General features: G+C 37.7%; 1 protein-coding gene across 1 annotated transcript in view; it reads left to right on the top strand.

The window, feature by feature from the left end:
- The window catches only part of LOC131775558 (complement C3-like), a 36800-nt gene that overhangs the window by 17158 nt on the left and 1374 nt on the right, over nucleotides 1-18268 (top strand). The window contains exons 20-41 of the mRNA XM_059091677.2: nucleotides 656-712; nucleotides 1863-2006; nucleotides 3560-3686; nucleotides 4346-4583; nucleotides 5298-5540; nucleotides 6061-6112; nucleotides 6452-6517; nucleotides 6923-6985; nucleotides 7424-7615; nucleotides 9559-9637; nucleotides 10484-10646; nucleotides 11826-11906; nucleotides 12154-12322; nucleotides 13090-13256; nucleotides 13362-13520; nucleotides 14290-14358; nucleotides 14828-15165; nucleotides 15567-15654; nucleotides 16458-16529; nucleotides 16689-16794; nucleotides 17432-17527; nucleotides 17616-17693. Coding sequence (XP_058947660.2) covers nucleotides 656-712; nucleotides 1863-2006; nucleotides 3560-3686; nucleotides 4346-4583; nucleotides 5298-5540; nucleotides 6061-6112; nucleotides 6452-6517; nucleotides 6923-6985; nucleotides 7424-7615; nucleotides 9559-9637; nucleotides 10484-10646; nucleotides 11826-11906; nucleotides 12154-12322; nucleotides 13090-13256; nucleotides 13362-13520; nucleotides 14290-14358; nucleotides 14828-15165; nucleotides 15567-15654; nucleotides 16458-16529; nucleotides 16689-16794; nucleotides 17432-17527; nucleotides 17616-17693 — 2847 coding nt within the window. The remainder of the gene's footprint in view (nucleotides 1-655; nucleotides 713-1862; nucleotides 2007-3559; nucleotides 3687-4345; nucleotides 4584-5297; nucleotides 5541-6060; nucleotides 6113-6451; nucleotides 6518-6922; nucleotides 6986-7423; nucleotides 7616-9558; nucleotides 9638-10483; nucleotides 10647-11825; nucleotides 11907-12153; nucleotides 12323-13089; nucleotides 13257-13361; nucleotides 13521-14289; nucleotides 14359-14827; nucleotides 15166-15566; nucleotides 15655-16457; nucleotides 16530-16688; nucleotides 16795-17431; nucleotides 17528-17615; nucleotides 17694-18268) is intronic.

The following is an 18268-nucleotide window of genomic DNA, read 5'->3' as shown; positions in this document are numbered from 1 at the left end:
CACCCTGAAGCTCGAACCATTTCATTACAAGTACCAATCTCTTTTCCTTAATAATGTTCGAAAATTTAAATTTGTGATTCTTTTTACTTCTTGCGTCAAAAAATATAAAAAATACTCGACTATGTTCGATAACATTAGCAAGTTTGAGGGTCGGTTATTCAAACAAAGTTTAGCCATTTTTTAACAAAACCGCGTCCCAAACAATCCTCAATTTAGCCGAACCTTTTCGTCTGAACATTCATTTTTGCGAACAGTGAAAGAGGGTTGAGAGCTAAAAGTGGAATGATATTATCTAATCAAATCAACCCTCTTATAAAGAAAGCCTAAAACCGCGGTTTGGGTTAGACCTCGGGTAAATAACCAGCACTAAGTGTTTTTTTAGGATAAGATAACCATAGGACGTAATAACTTAAATAATAATTAACAATAATCATTGATAATGAAATAATTTTCATGATAATTCTTTTTACTTACCGTAGCAGGGTAAATATGCACAACTTTAGTGTACCTTGAGATCATTAAGTTCTAAAGGCTGTGTGCGAAGGTTTCAGCTTGATATGAGTCATGATTTTTAACAGATTTCATTTTAGATGAATACAGTGGTGATAAGGCTAAGCACCTTAAAGTTGTGATGTCTTTTTTTATTATTTTTCAGGCTATGGCTGCGATGAAGATGGTTCTCGAAGAAAACGGAGATCATCGGCAGACCCAGGTAGAACTGAAAGGAGATTTGAGTTTAGTTTCCATATGATCACCACAATTGATACAGTCTTTGTGATTGTTGACAGTAGAGACGTTTATTTCGCAGCTTTGCTTGGATCATAAAATGTGAATCGTACAATACAATATTCTTTATTTAACGAAGGTGACGTAATTAACCTAGTGAGTTATCTAACTTACGGCCTTCACAGCAGTACAAATACGTATATAAAATAATGACTAAACAGCAAAACGACATACTGGGAGAGAAACTAAAACTAGAAATTGCATGGTTTAATATAGATATAATATGATGTAAACAATTACTTCCTAATACTGTTACAATAAAGAGAAGAACGACAATCATAAGGCACTAACCCGACTAAAGGAATAAGATACGAACTCTATGCTTTAATTTAGATGAAAAAATAGTAGAGGAAAGAGATACACTGGCTATTCGCTCAAGATCAGTGTCAAGGCTATTAAAAAGGGTGGCAGCAGAGTAAGCAAATTTGCGTTTTCCAGAATTAGACCGCGGGAAGGGAACTTGAAGATTAAAAGCGCAAGTTCTAATGCGCAAACCAGTTAAACGAACGGAAGACAAGGAATTGAATTTACGTTTAAGACAAAGAGGAGCATCAGGATTATTAAGAATAGTGAATAAGAGTACAAGTTTTCTTAGTTTTATAAGGTCGAAAATAGGAAGCCATTTGAGTTTGGAAAATAAGTTTACAGATGGTTGGAAGAAGTCGTCATTAAGGAGCAGTCTAGCTGCACGTTTTTGATGGCGAAGAAGACGAGACAATAAATAACTAGAACAACTATCCCATAGTAGGGAAACTACATTGAATGCCTATAAAGGATCAAAAGGCTTGGTTCGTAACATTGTTTAGATTCGATATGGATAATATGGAAACCTTATCAAAGACCATACAGAGTATCTAAACAGTTTAGTTACTTAATAGGGCTAAATCTTTCTAATCACCAATTTCGGTGTCTGTCTCTTAACCCCAGGTTCAATTGATGCACCGGAAAATAACTTGTTTTCTAAGAATTTCACCTAGTAGCGTTTAGGGATGATTTGAAGTAAATTTTGCTTGATTTCAAACTTGAGGCTCGGTTTTTTTTCCTTCAATTGTGCACTGTTACTATTAATCCAACAGTTATGAAGATGTGCTGTGAATGGGGAAGAAAAGCTGGTGGAAATGTAACTTGCGCGAAACTTTCGTTGGACGCCAACAAAAATTTGCCTGATGACTGCAGGGAGGCCTTCTGGACCTGTTGCGTAGAAACGTATGGCAGAAATGGTAAGTAAAAACAGCTTTGCCTCCCTAAATTCAACCCAGTTGTTAAACTGCATGCTTAAGTCTTGCGCCTAAACTGTTGGGAAAGGAGCTTAAATTATTAAAAAAAAAGAAGAAAAAAGATGAAAAAAAAAATACAATTAGCACTCATACTCATACTTTTCGATTTGACTGCAATATTTCAATGAATGCTTTGCCTAAACGTAATATGACAGAAAAATATCGGCGATAGTGATGGTACTGTTAGAGTTCGACCAAAGTGCGTTACTCTGAAAAAATGGAGATACGTTTTTAGAACTGCGACCTTAATATCTTTTATCATCAAAAACATCTGTTTTTGTATTTATCATTATATCATATATGATATCATACACATTATAACAGGTAGAGTTCAGTGAGCTCTGAACCATACCTGGAAAAATTCCAAACTATATTCCAATGCTTCATTTTTTCTATAAGTTGAGACAATTCTTACCGCGTAGATTTTGAGTTATCAACCTCGAGAATGGCAGTATGTTTGAAGTTGATTTGCTAACGAGTTTTGACGACAAAAACAACCTTTACACCCTAACATCAGTATTTATATTCTCCATACTGTTCTCTGTACATTTACTAAGGTGCTGACGAGGAGAATTTGTGTAACAATGAAGAGTTTAAAAGGTATGTTTTTTCGTTTGTCTTACGATGTAGTCACGTATGATGTAGATCGCAACGTTTCGACTGCATACTGCTAGTCTTCTTCAGGTGATGAGGTCGACTGGTCATGCGCGATGGTATAAAGTATAATGCTCTGCTGTGATTAGTTGTTTTTTCAACAGCTCTGATTGGTGCATTTCGATCCTTGCTGTTCACTCAGTGATTTGCTCCCCCGGCGGTCCGCTGTCGCACGGCTCTCCTGTTGTTGTGTTTTTTGATCGTGGGCATCCACGCTTCTGGAATTTCTATTCCACTATCCCTGTTGATGTTGTTAGGGTGAAGCCTTATATTGACCCTGCGCATGTAGTAATAAGGGTCACGATCAATAAACTTTACTTCGTTCCAAAGTGGCTTGTGTCCGGTGTTGTGCTCTGAAACGGCGGAGGTCTCGGTACGGGCGCGTCGAATGTCTCGATCGTGCTCCTTAATTCTGTCTTGCATAGGTCTTCCTAGATTTTCAGCTGTTGAAAAAACAACTAATCGCAGCAGAGCATCATGCTTTATAAGATCACGCATGACCAGTCGACCTCATCGCCTGAAGAAGACTAGCAGTATGCAGTCGAAACGTCGCGATCTACATCACACGTGATTACATCGTGAGACAAACGAAAAAACTTAGCTTTTATTGTTATTCACCGCGATGAATAATCACAGCCTTTTCTACTAAATGAAGAGTTTCTTTAGTTGGTGATCATTTCCTCTATTCTCGTGGCATTTATGTCTGACTCAGTGGTGATATTGTAAGGACAAATTAGATGCCAGTCACTCTAAGGGGTTAAAGGTTTAACGATCTTTACGATATAAAACGGCGTATTTGATATAAAGACTGAAAAGCGACTTGTGTTGGATAAAACGTTTAGATTCCGCCCTGCTTGGAAGAAGTGGTGCACCGAGTGTAGATGATGATGAGCGGTACCTCGCTGAGGAAGGGTATCAAGTTAGAACCGACTTTCCAGAAACCTGGCTTTGGGATGAGCGTGTCGTTGGGTAAGATGATAAACTGATACAAAATGTATTGTATTAGCATTATAAATATTATTATTACTATTACTAACGTAAATTTGTTGATCATTATCAAGGATTTTTAAACGTATCGATGGCTATGAATAAGCACACACTCAAATTCATGAAATAAAAAACGAAACAAGCATCGAAAAAATTTATTTAACCAAGTACGTATGTGCATGTAGCGTCGAACAAGAAATTTATTTCTCAGGTTGAAGTTATTTTCCTTGTCAAGGTTACTCTGATCTATGTAAAATTCACTTTGGCATTCTTCAGAGTTAAGTATACAGCTCACCTTTCACAGGTTACTGAAAGAGGGGTTTCCTAAGATAGATCCCTTGTGAAAAGCCCACAGCTAAAACTGACTCAGAAGGCCACGGTTTCATCATTTTTCAGTCGCTCCGTGATGTACCTCTGCACAACCAGTGAGAAATGTGACTCAGAACAAAAAACTTTTCAAACAGAGCGCTCTCTGAAGCTCCGCTCGCTACTAATGTTCGCTATCAAACAAATGTTACGACTTCTATTTTGAGTTTCTACGAAAAACCTCAAGAACCGACCATAAAAAGAGTTGAACAAATATAATTTACAACTGTTACTCCTTCAATGGCTTGACAAAAAATTGTCTTACCTTTCTACAGGGAGGATGGAACTGCAGAAATAAGAGTCACGACACCCCACACTATAACCACCTGGGTCATACAGGCCGTGGCCATCAATAACGAAACAGGATTGGGCCTTGCCTTACCGCTACAGATTGTTTCAAAGAAAGATTTTTTTGTTTCTCTCACAATGCCTTATTCGGTGAAAAGAGGAGAACAGATTTCTATTCTGGCGACAGTTTTCAACTATAAGATAAATAATGGCAATCAGTATCGGGTAGGCTTAACCTTAGCGGTTATTACATTATTATGTTCAGGTGACGATGGTTCGGTTATACATGAGGTCATACCATACCATAAGCAATGATTTTACTAAATCAGTGGCCCTTTAGGTTTTCCCTCTAAGTGCATGGACCGATTTGACCAAATAAATGATCTTTCTACTGTCAGTTTCGGCCCTCTTGACACTCTTCACAAAAATAAATGTCCAGAAAAAAGGTTCGGCTAAATTGAAGATGGTTTCGAACGCTGTTTGATTAAAAAAGGGATAAACTTTGTTTTAATAATCAGACCTATATTTCTAAGCGTATCAAACGTTATAAAATACGGCTTCAACATCTCACCCTGCATAATTCATTTTCCGAGTTCGTCAGTTGGCTCACATTTATTATTGGTGTTTACCCCAATACATTGGTCTTAGAACTGATAGAACTTAGTTCTCGTACCTTAATGTGTGCTTCAGGAGTGATATTGTAAGGCGAAATTAGGTGCCAGTCACACTTTGAGGTTTAGAGGACCAAGCGAGTGCTTTATCATAACTGACTAAGCTAGTTTTTTTTTTTTTTTTCTTTTTTTTTTTCATTTCCTGTACTTAGTATTTTATTACAAATGTTCATTTACGAGTAAATGAACCTTTTGAGCCAAATGGGTCATTCATTGCCTCTGGGAAAACAGTACTAAACATTCGTATGGTTCATTTTCTCTCCAAAAGGCAAAGGTATACCTCAGAGGTAACAAAGACTTCTGTTCCACTGCTGACGATGACAGCCTTGTTTTGATCGGAATACTCTACCCTCAACCAAACGATGCCAGATCTGTTGCAGTCCCAATTATTCCCAAAACAGCTGGAAAAATAGAAATCGAAGTCACATCGATTCTTGAAATAAAAGAAGGTAATAAAGACTTTTGGGAAAAAAGGGAAGTGGATGCAGTAAAACGAGAGCTTCTTGTTGTGGTAAGTGAGTTTAAATTTGCAGAATATAATTACGAAACATTTTGCTTACTTTATATGGAAGGTGGAGAAATACTATTTGCTTTCTATTCCTCTCAAATAAAAAATGAAAAAAATTCTGTCCTAATTCAAAGAAGATATTTACGTAACATGAGCGCCTAAAGTTCAAAAGTGAATCCTTAAATGTATATCGTATCACGTAAAAAATCCTTCTGGAATATGTGATTTGTAATTGAGCACTTTTGATGTGAATAAGCAGAATAATGTTTTAAATGTCCAATCAGTGAATATTCTTACGTGGAGAAGTGAGGTCGCTATAGAAAGAACTAACAGGTTTCGTACAGGCGAGATTTGGTATTTAAGCCCTGTTTTAAAAAAATCAATTGCTCTTGCATAACTTGGAAAGACAAAATCATGTTGAAGTCATGTGTTTTTTCGGTCTTAACTTACCTCAACTTTCAGTGTTAACTTTTTTCTTTTTAAATGTATGCCATTGCTTTCTGTATTTTTTCATAACTGTTAGCCAGAAGGAAAGGAAAATCGTACTTCACGATCCTTTACACTGGATCCTAAAGGTAACTCATTTTGAACTTCCCTCCTCCTATGACTCACTTTCAGTTCCATGCTCTTGAGATTGGCGCAAAAATGAAAGTGCAAAAAAAACAAAAAATAATTGACTGAGGAATTAAACAAGGGAGCCAGAAAAGTTTAACTTTTAAATAAAAAGGTCAGTTTATAAATGCAGGCTTCTTTGCAAAGTGTAGTCTGAGGAAGTATTGTAATTTGACTTGTCGTCATGTATATTGCTGAAATATTGGTCAGTCGGTCGGTCGGGCAGTGGGAAACGAAAAATTTCTCAGGGATGGCCCTCCGTGATAGTTATTGATATAGATGTTCTTTGCTTACACTCGCAGGAATTCTCAATGATGACAGTAATAATGGAGGACACAGTTCTACCACATCGCCAAGGAACATTTCAAGTATGTTTCATCTTAAATATTTTGGAGTATACAATTTTGTTGCCGTGAAATTGAAGGGCATCAGCAAATTGCGTGTCCGCTCTGTTTGAACTACACGCAGTATTGTTAAACTACGAAACAACAGTCTGGAAACAAATATGTGTGGTGAGAAACAACTGCTAACAACTGCCATACAATCCAAAGGGGCGTTACAGCACATGCGACAAGATGGACGAATTTTGTTTGCAAGGCTTTTTTAAGTTTTCCACCAAATAATTTAATATGAGGAAATCTTTGGTCTAATTCGTGGGGCATGTTTCGAATAAATATAAGGTTGTCAAAAAGGAGCCTTTTTTTATTATTCTGTGGTACTATGTGTATTTCTAAAACCTAAAAGATGACACAAGTAAATGTTATTTATTGTAGTTGACTTCGCAATCCCCCCTAAAGCCATAAGTGGTTCAACTGGAGCTGTCGTATACTTGACTGGTAAGTCAACATACAGAATTTAGTAAATAATTGAAGGAATTATGTTTTGGCTTTTTAAAAAAAAATCATAAAATGTTTACTTTTAAATTTTAGGAAACCCTGATGAAAAAAGCTATCGTTTGTAAATATTTTCTAATCTCGATGAATTCCAGGCAAATTTTTACCTGTTGCGTTCGTTTGCGCAGTGCCAACGCTGTTTACTGTAATGTGATTGACCACTGTCTACGCGATGTAAATTATAAGGGGAGCTGTGGTAAAGTTTTGAACACGAAAACCGTGAACGTCCAGCAAATTATCTCGCCCGAAAAGAAAAGAACAAATATTGTGGCCATGATCAAAAGAAAAGCCTTGGGAAAATGACAACAAGACTCTCACTTAGTGGGAAATCGAGTTGTATGGGTTCATAGTTGTTCCAACTCTATAATCCATTTCCATCAGGAAACCTTCTTGGTCCAGTTATAAACACGACTATCGAGGGTGGTCTGGAGAAATTTTTCCGCCAACCTACTGGATGTGGGGAGCAAACAATGCTTTTTCTTGCCCCTAACGTGTACGTTCTAGAATATCTTATGAACACCAAACAGATCAGTGGCGCAAGCGCAGAAAGTGCACACCGCTTCATCCAGTCAGGTATGTACAGTTTTCTTTCTAACATGAGACACTTAGTTTTTTGTCAAATTTTAGTCTCTCCTAAAGGTTCTCTTAGCGAGAAATCTTTTTTATACTACTTTCTTCTAATTAACAAATATAGAAGCCTTGTCTGTGTTCTGTTCTGTTGTAAAGCACTTAGGGAAGCGGCTAGAGCACGAAAGATGTGTAGACAGAACAGAGCACAGTCAAGGCTTCTCTATTTGTTTTATAATAAAGAATCCGTTAAATTCCTCAAGCATTACTTTCAATTTTCAAAACAAACTTTATTTCCAAAGCGAACAACAGTGTCGTCAGCATGCTCTCTGCTCCTATTAAGCAAGCTACAGTAAGCCAATCAGAATCCCTGTTGGGATGGTTCAAATAATCTGATTGGCTGTACAAGACCAAAGCTGTAAAAAATATCAAACCATCAAAGATCACATTCTGCAATAGTTTACAAACTTAATAGTTCGACAGGTTAAATTTAACTCTTTTGGCTGAAGTTTTTAAGTCTCTAATACAGAATCTGATTGTGAAATGTTTTGTGAAATCCGGCCGAATTGTGGCTCATAAAAACACGCAAGTTTTTCAACATGACAATTAGAAAACAAACTGTTCAAGCGTGTGTTTTATGAATGAAAGACAGCCGAATTTTTTCCGGAACATGAAGATTGCTCGGGATGACAGAGCCGTAACACTCGGCTGCAGTGACGCATCGGTAAGGATATCAGAGCAAGCTTTTAGTTTTTCTCTCGAAAGGCGGCCGATGTAATTTCTGAGACTTACTTGACTGCGATGACCGGAGATCACCCCGATGAGCTAGCTGCGTTGGACCTCAGCGTGATCGCGGTCGCTCTGACACCGTCATGATTAGAATGAATTTTAACAGTTATACTAGTTTGGCTACATTGTTCATAATTCCTGTTTTGTTCTGTTTTGTTTTTGAACACGAAACTGTATATACTACACAAGTGTTAGCTGTGTTTGATTTTCATTACCTTGCGTAAGCTTGCAATTTAACCGAGTGTGAAAATATCCAAAACAGTCGGACTCTACCTTTTGATTTCTCTTTGATGATTTTCGTCTCTGCTCACGTTATAATAACGTCAATTACGGCGCCTGGCATGTTTACAAACCTTTGTTTGGTTCTTCTGTTGCTATCTGCCGATTCGCTTGTTCCGAAATTTCACTTTCAATTAAAGAAAAAAAAACTAGAGAAAAGTCTCAGAAAAGGTCGAACATAGTATAATTTGGCAGACGGCGTGACAACTTTAGCTCAGCTCTATGCTCTGTACTCTCATAGAGCACGCTCTTTCAACCAATGGCAGCGCGCGTTGTATCAGAACTTTATTTTTATTGTATAAAGTACGGTGTTATACAAGGATTTCCAGCCCTGAGAAAACAGGGCGTAACAAACACACGTGTTTTCACGCGTGTTGGTTATCGCCAATCAGCTGATGGTAATCATAGGCTGCAAAGGTTTTATTTCAGATTTCATTTTCTACAACGAAACGCGGCGTGAACTATTTAAGATGGTTCAAAATAGTTTGCATTACCTTTGCCGTGAAACTTCATTGCTATTTACTTCCTTAGATATAATGGTTGTTAGCTATTTCATTTTAGTGGCTCTCTCCTTTAAAGAAAGCTGTAATTTTGAATTTAACATAAGACAAGGGTATATCAGTTTCGAACCGGGATAATGACACCCATAGAAAATTGCAGGGTACTTTCGACAGGCTATTTTGATATGTAAATGTAGCGTGCCGCAATCCATGTTTTCGGGATTGCTCCAAATTTTTACAAGAGAAATCTATCAGTAGCTAGTCTCTCGTGTTTAGTTAGCCTATAGCAAACAGAACAAAATCAACGGCGATTAACAAATTAACATAAATGGTTTATTATTTTATTGCAAACCAATCTTGAAATTTAAGTTTCATTTTCAGGTTATCAACGTGAATTAAACTACCGTCGTGACGACAGGTCATTTAGTGCATTTGGAAATGAACGACCAGGAAGCACATGGTTTGTAAACTCATTGTATCAGCTGTATTATTCCATATTTTCATATCGACCTGCCCTTTCAGCTGGGTATAAACAATAGTCTCTTATAATTAATAGTCTTTGTCTGGTGCGAAAATATGCACGGATGTTTGCGGACATTAGCCGATTCAAGATGCAAATGGTTTTCTAAGAGCAAAGCTCGAAAAAAAGTGTGAGCTACAAGAAACATATAAGTCCAGGGACAAAGATATGAGCATATATTTGCGTCAAATGGAAGCTATTGTGTTTATTATACTTTAAATTATTTTGCAAGGCGCAGGAAAAATATTAACGAACAGCTTGATGTTTGCTGCGTGAGATGTTACCTTTTCAGTGTTCACTAATACTACTTAATGATCAAACAAACATGTCCCTTTCTGTAGCAACGGCTAACGGTTTTACCTTAGGTCCGAAAGAGTATCCTCGACTGGGAAGGAAAGATAGGCATAAGGAGAAGTGTCAAACGAGGGAAACGGTTAGAGATTACAGAGCATAGGCAGAGAAAAATTTAGGCATAACGGTGGTAGAATTAATATAAGCTCGGATTGGCATAAGAAGTTCGTCCATTTCAAAACCGCTGGTTGTGAGATTATCCAGTAAAAAGCGTTTAAACGCACCTGTGAGTAGATCTAACTCGCTACAGTACTCCTGTTGGTGTTTATACGTGATCTAAAACTGTTGAAATCAAACAGCATTAAATAATCGATTTTCACGTGTCAAACACTGGTTAGACAACGACTTTCAAAAACGCTGTGTAAAATTGCTTAAATAATGGGCCCTTTAGTTCTGAAACGTTAGCTAATCAGTTTTTCTATGTGTGCGACCAAGGTTGACTGCTTTTGTGATGAAGGTCTTCTGCAAGGCTAAAAAGTTTTTGGGTGATGAAATTGAAGAAAAAATGCTGTGCGAGTCTGTGGGTTGGCTGATTGAAAACCAACGCAACGATGGAGCTTTCCCCGAGGTTCACCATGTCATTCATAGAGAGATGGTGGTAAGAAGAGAAAAGTCTAAGAAGTTAAAGATGTAAATATGGTCTCAACCCGAAATTGAATTAAGGGCAAAAAAAGTTTTTTTGTTGTTGTAAAATTAGGCACAATCACCCAAGACTCTGTGATTTTTTTTCCTTTCGAATGGAAACGGCGTTTTTTTTTTTCATTATCTCTACATTTGCCTGCCTTTAAAGAGTGTACCGCTGTATTTATGCACAGCAGCCCGTTCGGGCCTTAGTACCGCTGTCTCCAAGGCGGCCATGTTGTTTTGTTGATACAAACGTTCGGTATCCGCCGCTTTCGCCCCCTATCGAGTTCGCCCCTTCGAGTTCGCCCCTACCTTATACCGTGTTGGCCCCCACATTTTTCGAGTTCGACCCCCACCAAGTCGAGTTCGCCCCCAGATTGAGTCATGTCTAAATTAGTTGCTATCGAACATTGCAAACAAGTTAAAACCAAGTTTATCTACCGAACATTTCGTGTTCGTTAGATAAACCGAGGTTGGTTTGCATCTTTTCCAGTCTGAATAATAAGTTAAGCAATGTTGTTTTGATTAAGTGTGGTTCTCTTTATCACAAGTTCAGTTTATACAGTTATTTCTGGTATTCCCAGATCCCACGCATAGTATTTAGTTGATTCCGTCAACCCAGTTCCCAAGCAGGTTCACGCAATTGCCGAAATTCAAAATGGTCGTCGCTGACGTGACATTTGGCACATTCTGCTAGTGCCTTCGTCACAAATCAACTCATGTGGATATCACTCAATCAAGGGGGGAACTCGACTTGATGGGGTCGAACTCGAAAAGTGTGGGGGCGAACACGGCATAAGGTAGGGGCGAACTCGAAGGGGCGAACTCGATAGGGGGCGAACGTGGTGCAATTCAAACGTTCTCTTGTCGTCGTGGAACATTCATTGCGTATGTTTTCATGACTCCTTTATGAAGAAACAACCTCCTCGCTTTAGATCATTAAAAAAATCAAAACGAGGAGGTTGTTCTTCAGCATTGCCCAAAATTGATCAAAAAGAAAGGATAAAAAATCCTTTCACAGTTATTTGCTAACCAAAAATCGTTTTTTTTTTTCTCGTGAGCGTAGATAAACAATAGCGAGCTTATTATCTATTTATTTAATAGTTAGTTTATGTTTGATACTTACGGACACTCATGTCAATTTACATTCCAGGGGGGTGTATACAATTCAGAGGGAGACGTTGCCATGACAGCCTTCGTGTTATCTGCTCTGCTGGAATGTAATTGCAAAGCGGTATGTTAAAATAATTTCATAGAAATGTATTATATTGCAATGCGTTAAATTATAGTGCAATCAAATGCTATGCGATGTAGTGAAATGTAAACAATTGCGGCGCAATATTATCAGGAGGACGCCCCTCATAGTTGCAATTTTATTTTCGATTTTTGTCCCGACGAGGAGTGCTGCTTCCTCGTATATCAATGCCGACCAAAACAATTTAAAACAAGCTAAAATTCGGCACTATTTTTTTCCCTCTTAGGTTTCACAGGCGCACTTACTAAGAGCCACAAACTTCTTGGAGAGTCGGTACAAAAACTTGAATAGACCTTACAGTATGGCTCTCACGGCTTATGCTCTGAGCTTGGTTGATAGCAGAGAAAAAGTCGATGCTAATGATCGACTTCTTCAAAGGTCTCAGTACGATGATGGTTAGTTTTTACTTTAGTCCTTATTAACTTCGTACAGTAATAATAGAATGTACACATAAATGTATGTAATTTGGTCTAATTTCATAGATTCCATCTCTTATCCAGGTTGCTCCGCCTGCTTGTCATAACGCGATGACGTCTTCGTGACGAGAAACTTTATTATCACATATATATTGTTGTCGTGCTCATCATGATTGCAGTGTGGTAGAGAAAAACATTGACAAACAAAATCAGCAATGCAGGTTGGACCAAGGTTCTTCAACTTCTGCAATTGAGGAGAAAAAAATGAATTATCTATGAGTTAGACGACGAATTCTGCACGAAAATAACCCTTCCGGACCTTGCATTTGACAAAATTTTCCCACGCACTGTTATTTTCTTCGCCACCTGGAAAATTGATGACCGTGATTATTGAAATCGATTCTTTTGGCTTTTAATTCGAGTATTTGTCTAATGTGAGGATTTTCTACGGTCAACGGGGTCTGCTTAGTTCAGTTTTTGGGCTGATATGGTTTCAGTGATTCTGCTGTCCTAGCTCAGTGTTCACATCAGAAAAGGGGAGTAAACAATTTGGATTGGCAAGAAAATTAATATAAATAAGAACGGCAAAGGACGTAAAACCTCTTGAGCGATTCAAGGATCGAGTTTCTGTCTAGGAAACAACAGAACGCTAGCAGTTTTTGCAAAAATCTTAACATGTTACAGTTCTGTCTAACAAGGCGATTTATTATTGTTTAAACTAAAAAAATACATACTTTCAACTTTAGTTAAAAAGACTCGGCACTGGAATACTGGTGGAAATGCACTTAAAGTGGAGACAGCTGGTTATGCATTGATGACTCAAGTGCTTCTCGGACGCACCGTTTATGCAGGTCCTATTGTAACGTATATAACAGGCCAGAGGCAGGGCGGTGTCGGATTTGTATCTACACAGGTAAGAGAAGTTTACATATCTGCTCCTCGTCTACCTCTTTCCTTTTTTTCATATGAGCATCGAAATATGTGATCTGTTTCTTACCACACTGAAAATTTTTCACAGGATACAGTGGTAGCTCTCCAAGCTCTTGCATTGCACAGCGAGAAAACTACAGGAAACAATAATTTAGACTTACGAGTAAAAGTAGAGACAGAAAAAGGAGATGTCAGAGAATTCCATCACATTAACCCAGAAAACGCACTTTTACGGAGGGAAGTCAAGGTGAGATAGAAAACGTCCGGAAATACTCCAAAAAAGTTATACGATAACAAATCCTAGATGCAACTGGTCATGAATTTCAACTGAGGTTCATTCGTTCTAGTTATCCATTCACTTCAAATTTCTGTATCAGCAGATGTTTAGTAATGTTGCAAATAGTGCTATCGCCAAATAAAAAAGTAGAACAGACTGAAGAAGACTGATCATTAAGCACACTACAATGAAGGGCTTCTCATCCAAAATTTTGTTTCAATTCTGTAGAATTAATGTAATCGAATCAAGATTTTTGTTTATAAAAATTTTTGGACGCAGAAGATAGGGTGTCACAAGAACGGATCTCAGAAATATTTGGGAAGAGTTCTTGAATGCTACAAGGTGCATTTCTATGTCTGACGTCAAACATCAAATTAGCTGTCAGTTCCTAGAAGGAGAATTTTAACGATAAAACACCTGCGTCAGCAAATAGAGGAATTGCGTGTTGGATGCGACCAGAACGAGTTTTCCCCAGCAACAAGAAACAAATTCCTCCCCACCTCTGATAACATGTCTAACTTGAATAGGTGGGGCCCCAAATTTCGCTAATATGATGGATGTTGAGTAAGCAATATTTTTGGATCATTACACATTGGCAAAATAAAACTGTACATTGCCAATAAAACGCTTTTAGTACTCTCGGATATCTAACGATTTTTCCATAAGACAGGGCTATGTTAATTTTGCTTTCAGAATAAATGCTAGCAGAGTTATTGCTCCCCTGTTCTGCTCATTTCAGATTCCAGAGCAAGCTCTTCCCGGCAAGCTCTTCGTGGAGACTAAAGGAAGTGGTGTGGGACTCTTGGAGGTAATATTATCTTCTTTTTTTATTTAAACTTAGCAGGTAACTAGGAGAGTCTCGATGGGGTGAGGGTTTTTACGACTAACGGTTAAAATTTTGATCATTTTACGACTAACGGTTACTGATTAATCCATTGTTGTCCATTGACTGACGGTTAAAATTTGTCAATTTTGACGCTTAACGGTTATTTCTTTGGCCGTTTCAGGCTATCAGTTAACCCTATTTAGACCCTCAACTAGTATAGGCTTTGTATGAAATACTCAGCCTTTGAAGTATTTGAATATCAGCTCTAAAAACTTGTAAAACGCCCATTAATTAGTGATGATGTAATAGTTGTCTCAAATGTAGGCTCGACGTTAGGTTAAATTTTCTAATTTATAAATATTATTTTTTATTTCAAAATGCCAATTTTCGTTTTTACTAGTAATTCAGACTACTCAGTGTTCATTTGATATTTAAAATGTTTCGATTTAAGGTGGAAACTCATTACAATCTTCCCTCGTCAAGGGATGAGATCTGTATGTTTGAATTGAGTATAAAAGTCGTTGAAATAAAAGGAGATGAAAAGGAAGATCTACTTGGACCCATGCAAAGCGATGCCGCGGAGAGAGAACGTCAGGAAGAGGAACAAAACAAACAAGGAGGAGATAGTAGAAAGAAAGGAAGAGGATGTAAAAGGATAAAAAATCGAAAGAAGAAGAAGCAATGTAAGAGAAGGGGAAACAACAAAGGTAACCCCAAGAAAGGCAAGAAGCCTCAATCTCCACCTAAATACCAGCCAGTCAAGAATATCAGATTGGAAGTCTGCACCAGGTGAGAGAAACCTTCTGTATACGCTGGGTGTTTACCCTTTCTCGACTTATCCTTCTGTTTGACACAGGCTTTAGGTCGGTTTTTCATAAAGTTATCCAAAGTAATCTTGAATTTCTTTGCTTACCGGCATTGCCCTATAATGAAAGTTGTGATCTTTTGGTTTGCTATACAGGCAACCTCCTTCTCAATCAGAAAGACATAATCTAAAGCTAGTCCTAACATTAGCTTTCTCGCGCTTCAAGCTAGTTGCGTGTATTAACTTTGCATTGCTTTTTGGTGTTCACTTTTGTTGTGATTGCTTGCAGTTAATGATGTGGTTTGGTTTATGACGGGTAAAACTGGACTTGTTCCTTGTCGTCATATCCAATCACCTTAATTGCTTTTCTTTTTTGTTTTTTTAGGTATAAGAAACCTGGTAATACTGGAATGGCCATCATGGATATTGGAATCTTAACCGGATTTAAACCAAAGAACAAATCACTAGCCAAGGTAAAGTGAGGGATAGTGGTAGTAGTTGCAGAATACAGTGCCAACACATCAGAAACCCATACATTTGTATCTTCAAAAAATAAAAGGAGAGGGAGAGAGAGAGAGAGAGAGAGAGACACGGATCCTGGAGTTATTGCCTCCTTGCCTTTCTTAACAAACTGTTGTCTTTATAAAAGGTGCTGTTTTCAAGCCACCAGAACACAGGCACTGGGTGGAAATGAGAGAATTCACTTGGTCAAATTAATGATTATGAAACTAAGAACATCTTTCACATCTGAAAACGAGTAGAAATTTTTAGAGGCCTTTTTATGAAAACGAGTGAAGAAAAATAAAGTTACGGTAGTTGTAACGAGAGCAATATTACAAGCAGTAGTAGCTTTTACGGTAGTGCTGTCGTTACGTGTATAAATGTAGCTGTTTACGTATTTACGTATGACATATATATCTCAGTAGACGTTTTGGACTGTAATATCGCTGAGTATTTTTACGAGTTGTGCCGTATTCTGACGAGTCAAAATACGAATAAATACAAACCAACCCGTCTTATAAGTTATCTATTATCCAACTTCTTTTTTTCTGCTAAGTCTTTCTGCTCATTTCTCTTAAGACGGGAAAAGCAAAGCGGATAGAGAAGCGTATAACGCGCAGAGCCGACTGGTTAGACAGGTTTTTTTACAGTACAAAACAACTAACTGTCCTAATAACCGTACAATATCGCAGGATATTTGTACTCTATTCGCCTGTTATTTGTACTCTACTTTGTGCAGTTGGATAATAAATGGTATATTTTCTACCTTTGGCAGTGGAAAACCGACTTGCCCCAACTGGATATGATTGAGGAGTCAGACAGATCCTTGGTTCTTTATCTCAGTGAGGTAACAGATCAGTCAGAACACAGAGGGTTTATTTCAATTACTTTCGATCTCTTAAACGCGCTTCACCATCATCATTTTGTTCTTATCACCTTCTGGCTTTGTAACATTGTTTCGACATTTTTGGAAATCTTGCCTGCCCAATTCTGTCATTTATTTCAGATCCCTAGTGACCATGAGCTGTGCGTAAATGTTCTGTTTGAAAAAGAGTTTTACGTTGGTGCAGTTCAATCAGTACCGGTGAATGTGTATGACTATTATCAACCAGGTTAGGATGAATTTTTATCAAAAAGAAATGATTTAAATATTTTTTTCCGTCGATGTGTTTAAATTTCGATGGGATACAGGGATGCACACCTTGCAGGAATTTAGATGAAAAATCAGGAATAGGAAATAAATATGAAATGAAGCAAAGGATTTACAAATTTCAATTCTTGAATAAGTGTTCTACCAATAAAACGAGCTGTATTGGGATTAAAATCTTACCCTCTTTTGTCTTGATAAAGCCAGTGTGATTTCCATGTTCATTCGATCAAACTATGGTAATAAATAAAAAAGAAAATAGAATAAAATTCAAACTGGTTTTATAAATGTTTTACCACGGATAAATCAGAAACAAAACTCGGCTCCGTCAAGTTGTCGTAGATCCCACCTGAATATAAAAGATTGTACTTTTCCTGACTCTAAACTTTCAGAAAATTAATAGCTTCTTCCTATTGCATATGATGCAGAATTAATCGTATTTGATCCGTGGATAAATGAAATTGACAGAAATTGATGTCTGCAAAAATATAGGCTTCGGTGGACCTCGACCCCAGTGCCTCCCTATCTGCCATATACCTGTTGTGTAGGCTCTAACATTTGAAGTTGTAATTATTTCGCCATTCTTTCCTTCTTGAGCTCAGATCAGTCCTGCAGCGAATTTTATGGGCCCGAAAAGTCAAGTCCGTTGAAGTTGGGAGTTTGTGATATTGGCTCCTCTTCGTGCAAATGCACTCAAGGTTCGGAATCTGAAATAGAATTATCTTGAGACAATTTGTTCGGCAATCCATAGGTAAAATTATTTCAATATTGTATTTCTTTTTGCAGATAAATGTCCACAGGATGATCCCCCGATTGACAACATTAACAAGCTAAAAAATATTGCCTGCACCAATTACCAATACAGTAAGATATAGGATTTTGTTCCTAGTCGTTCGCACTCACATATCCAATTCAGAACCTGTCCTGGAGCCCTTCGGGAAAACAGTTGCTAACGTGGCGAAAACACCAGAGGCCTGTTTCTCGAAAGACCGGTTACTTAACGCCTAAAAGACCCCAAGCTGTATTAAAAATAAAAATTTTTTGTAATCCCCACCTTGAATGAAAACAAAACAGATTTACTGGCCTGTTAGGTTACCAGGACCTTCGAGAAACGGGCCTCTGGTGTTTTCACCAAGTCAACATATTTATTTCCCAAAGTCCATGAACATCGCGCTTCATGTAGGGTTTTGTAAGAGGGGGTAGTTATGCAAATTGGATCGTTTTCAAGATACAGTTTTAGAAGTTTCTTTGACTGAGTTTTCATCGCCTCAAGAGTTTTTATTTTTATTTTTGAGACCTCCTAGAAGGCTGCTTACCCCGAAGCTAGATCGGTTTAGTTTCGTGTTTTTTGTTTGTTTGTTTTGTTTTGTTTTTTTGTTTGATTGTTTGCTTTTTCATTGTTCTTTTTAATAATTGATAAAAATAAGCCTGATTAGGAT

The sequence above is a fragment of the Pocillopora verrucosa genome, chromosome 4 (assembly GCF_036669915.1).
Source record: "Pocillopora verrucosa isolate sample1 chromosome 4, ASM3666991v2, whole genome shotgun sequence".
In the NCBI taxonomy this organism is placed as follows: Eukaryota; Metazoa; Cnidaria; class Anthozoa; order Scleractinia; family Pocilloporidae; genus Pocillopora; species Pocillopora verrucosa.
The sequence above is the reverse complement of the archived record's forward strand: the minus strand, read 5'-3'. Positions and strand labels throughout refer to the sequence as shown.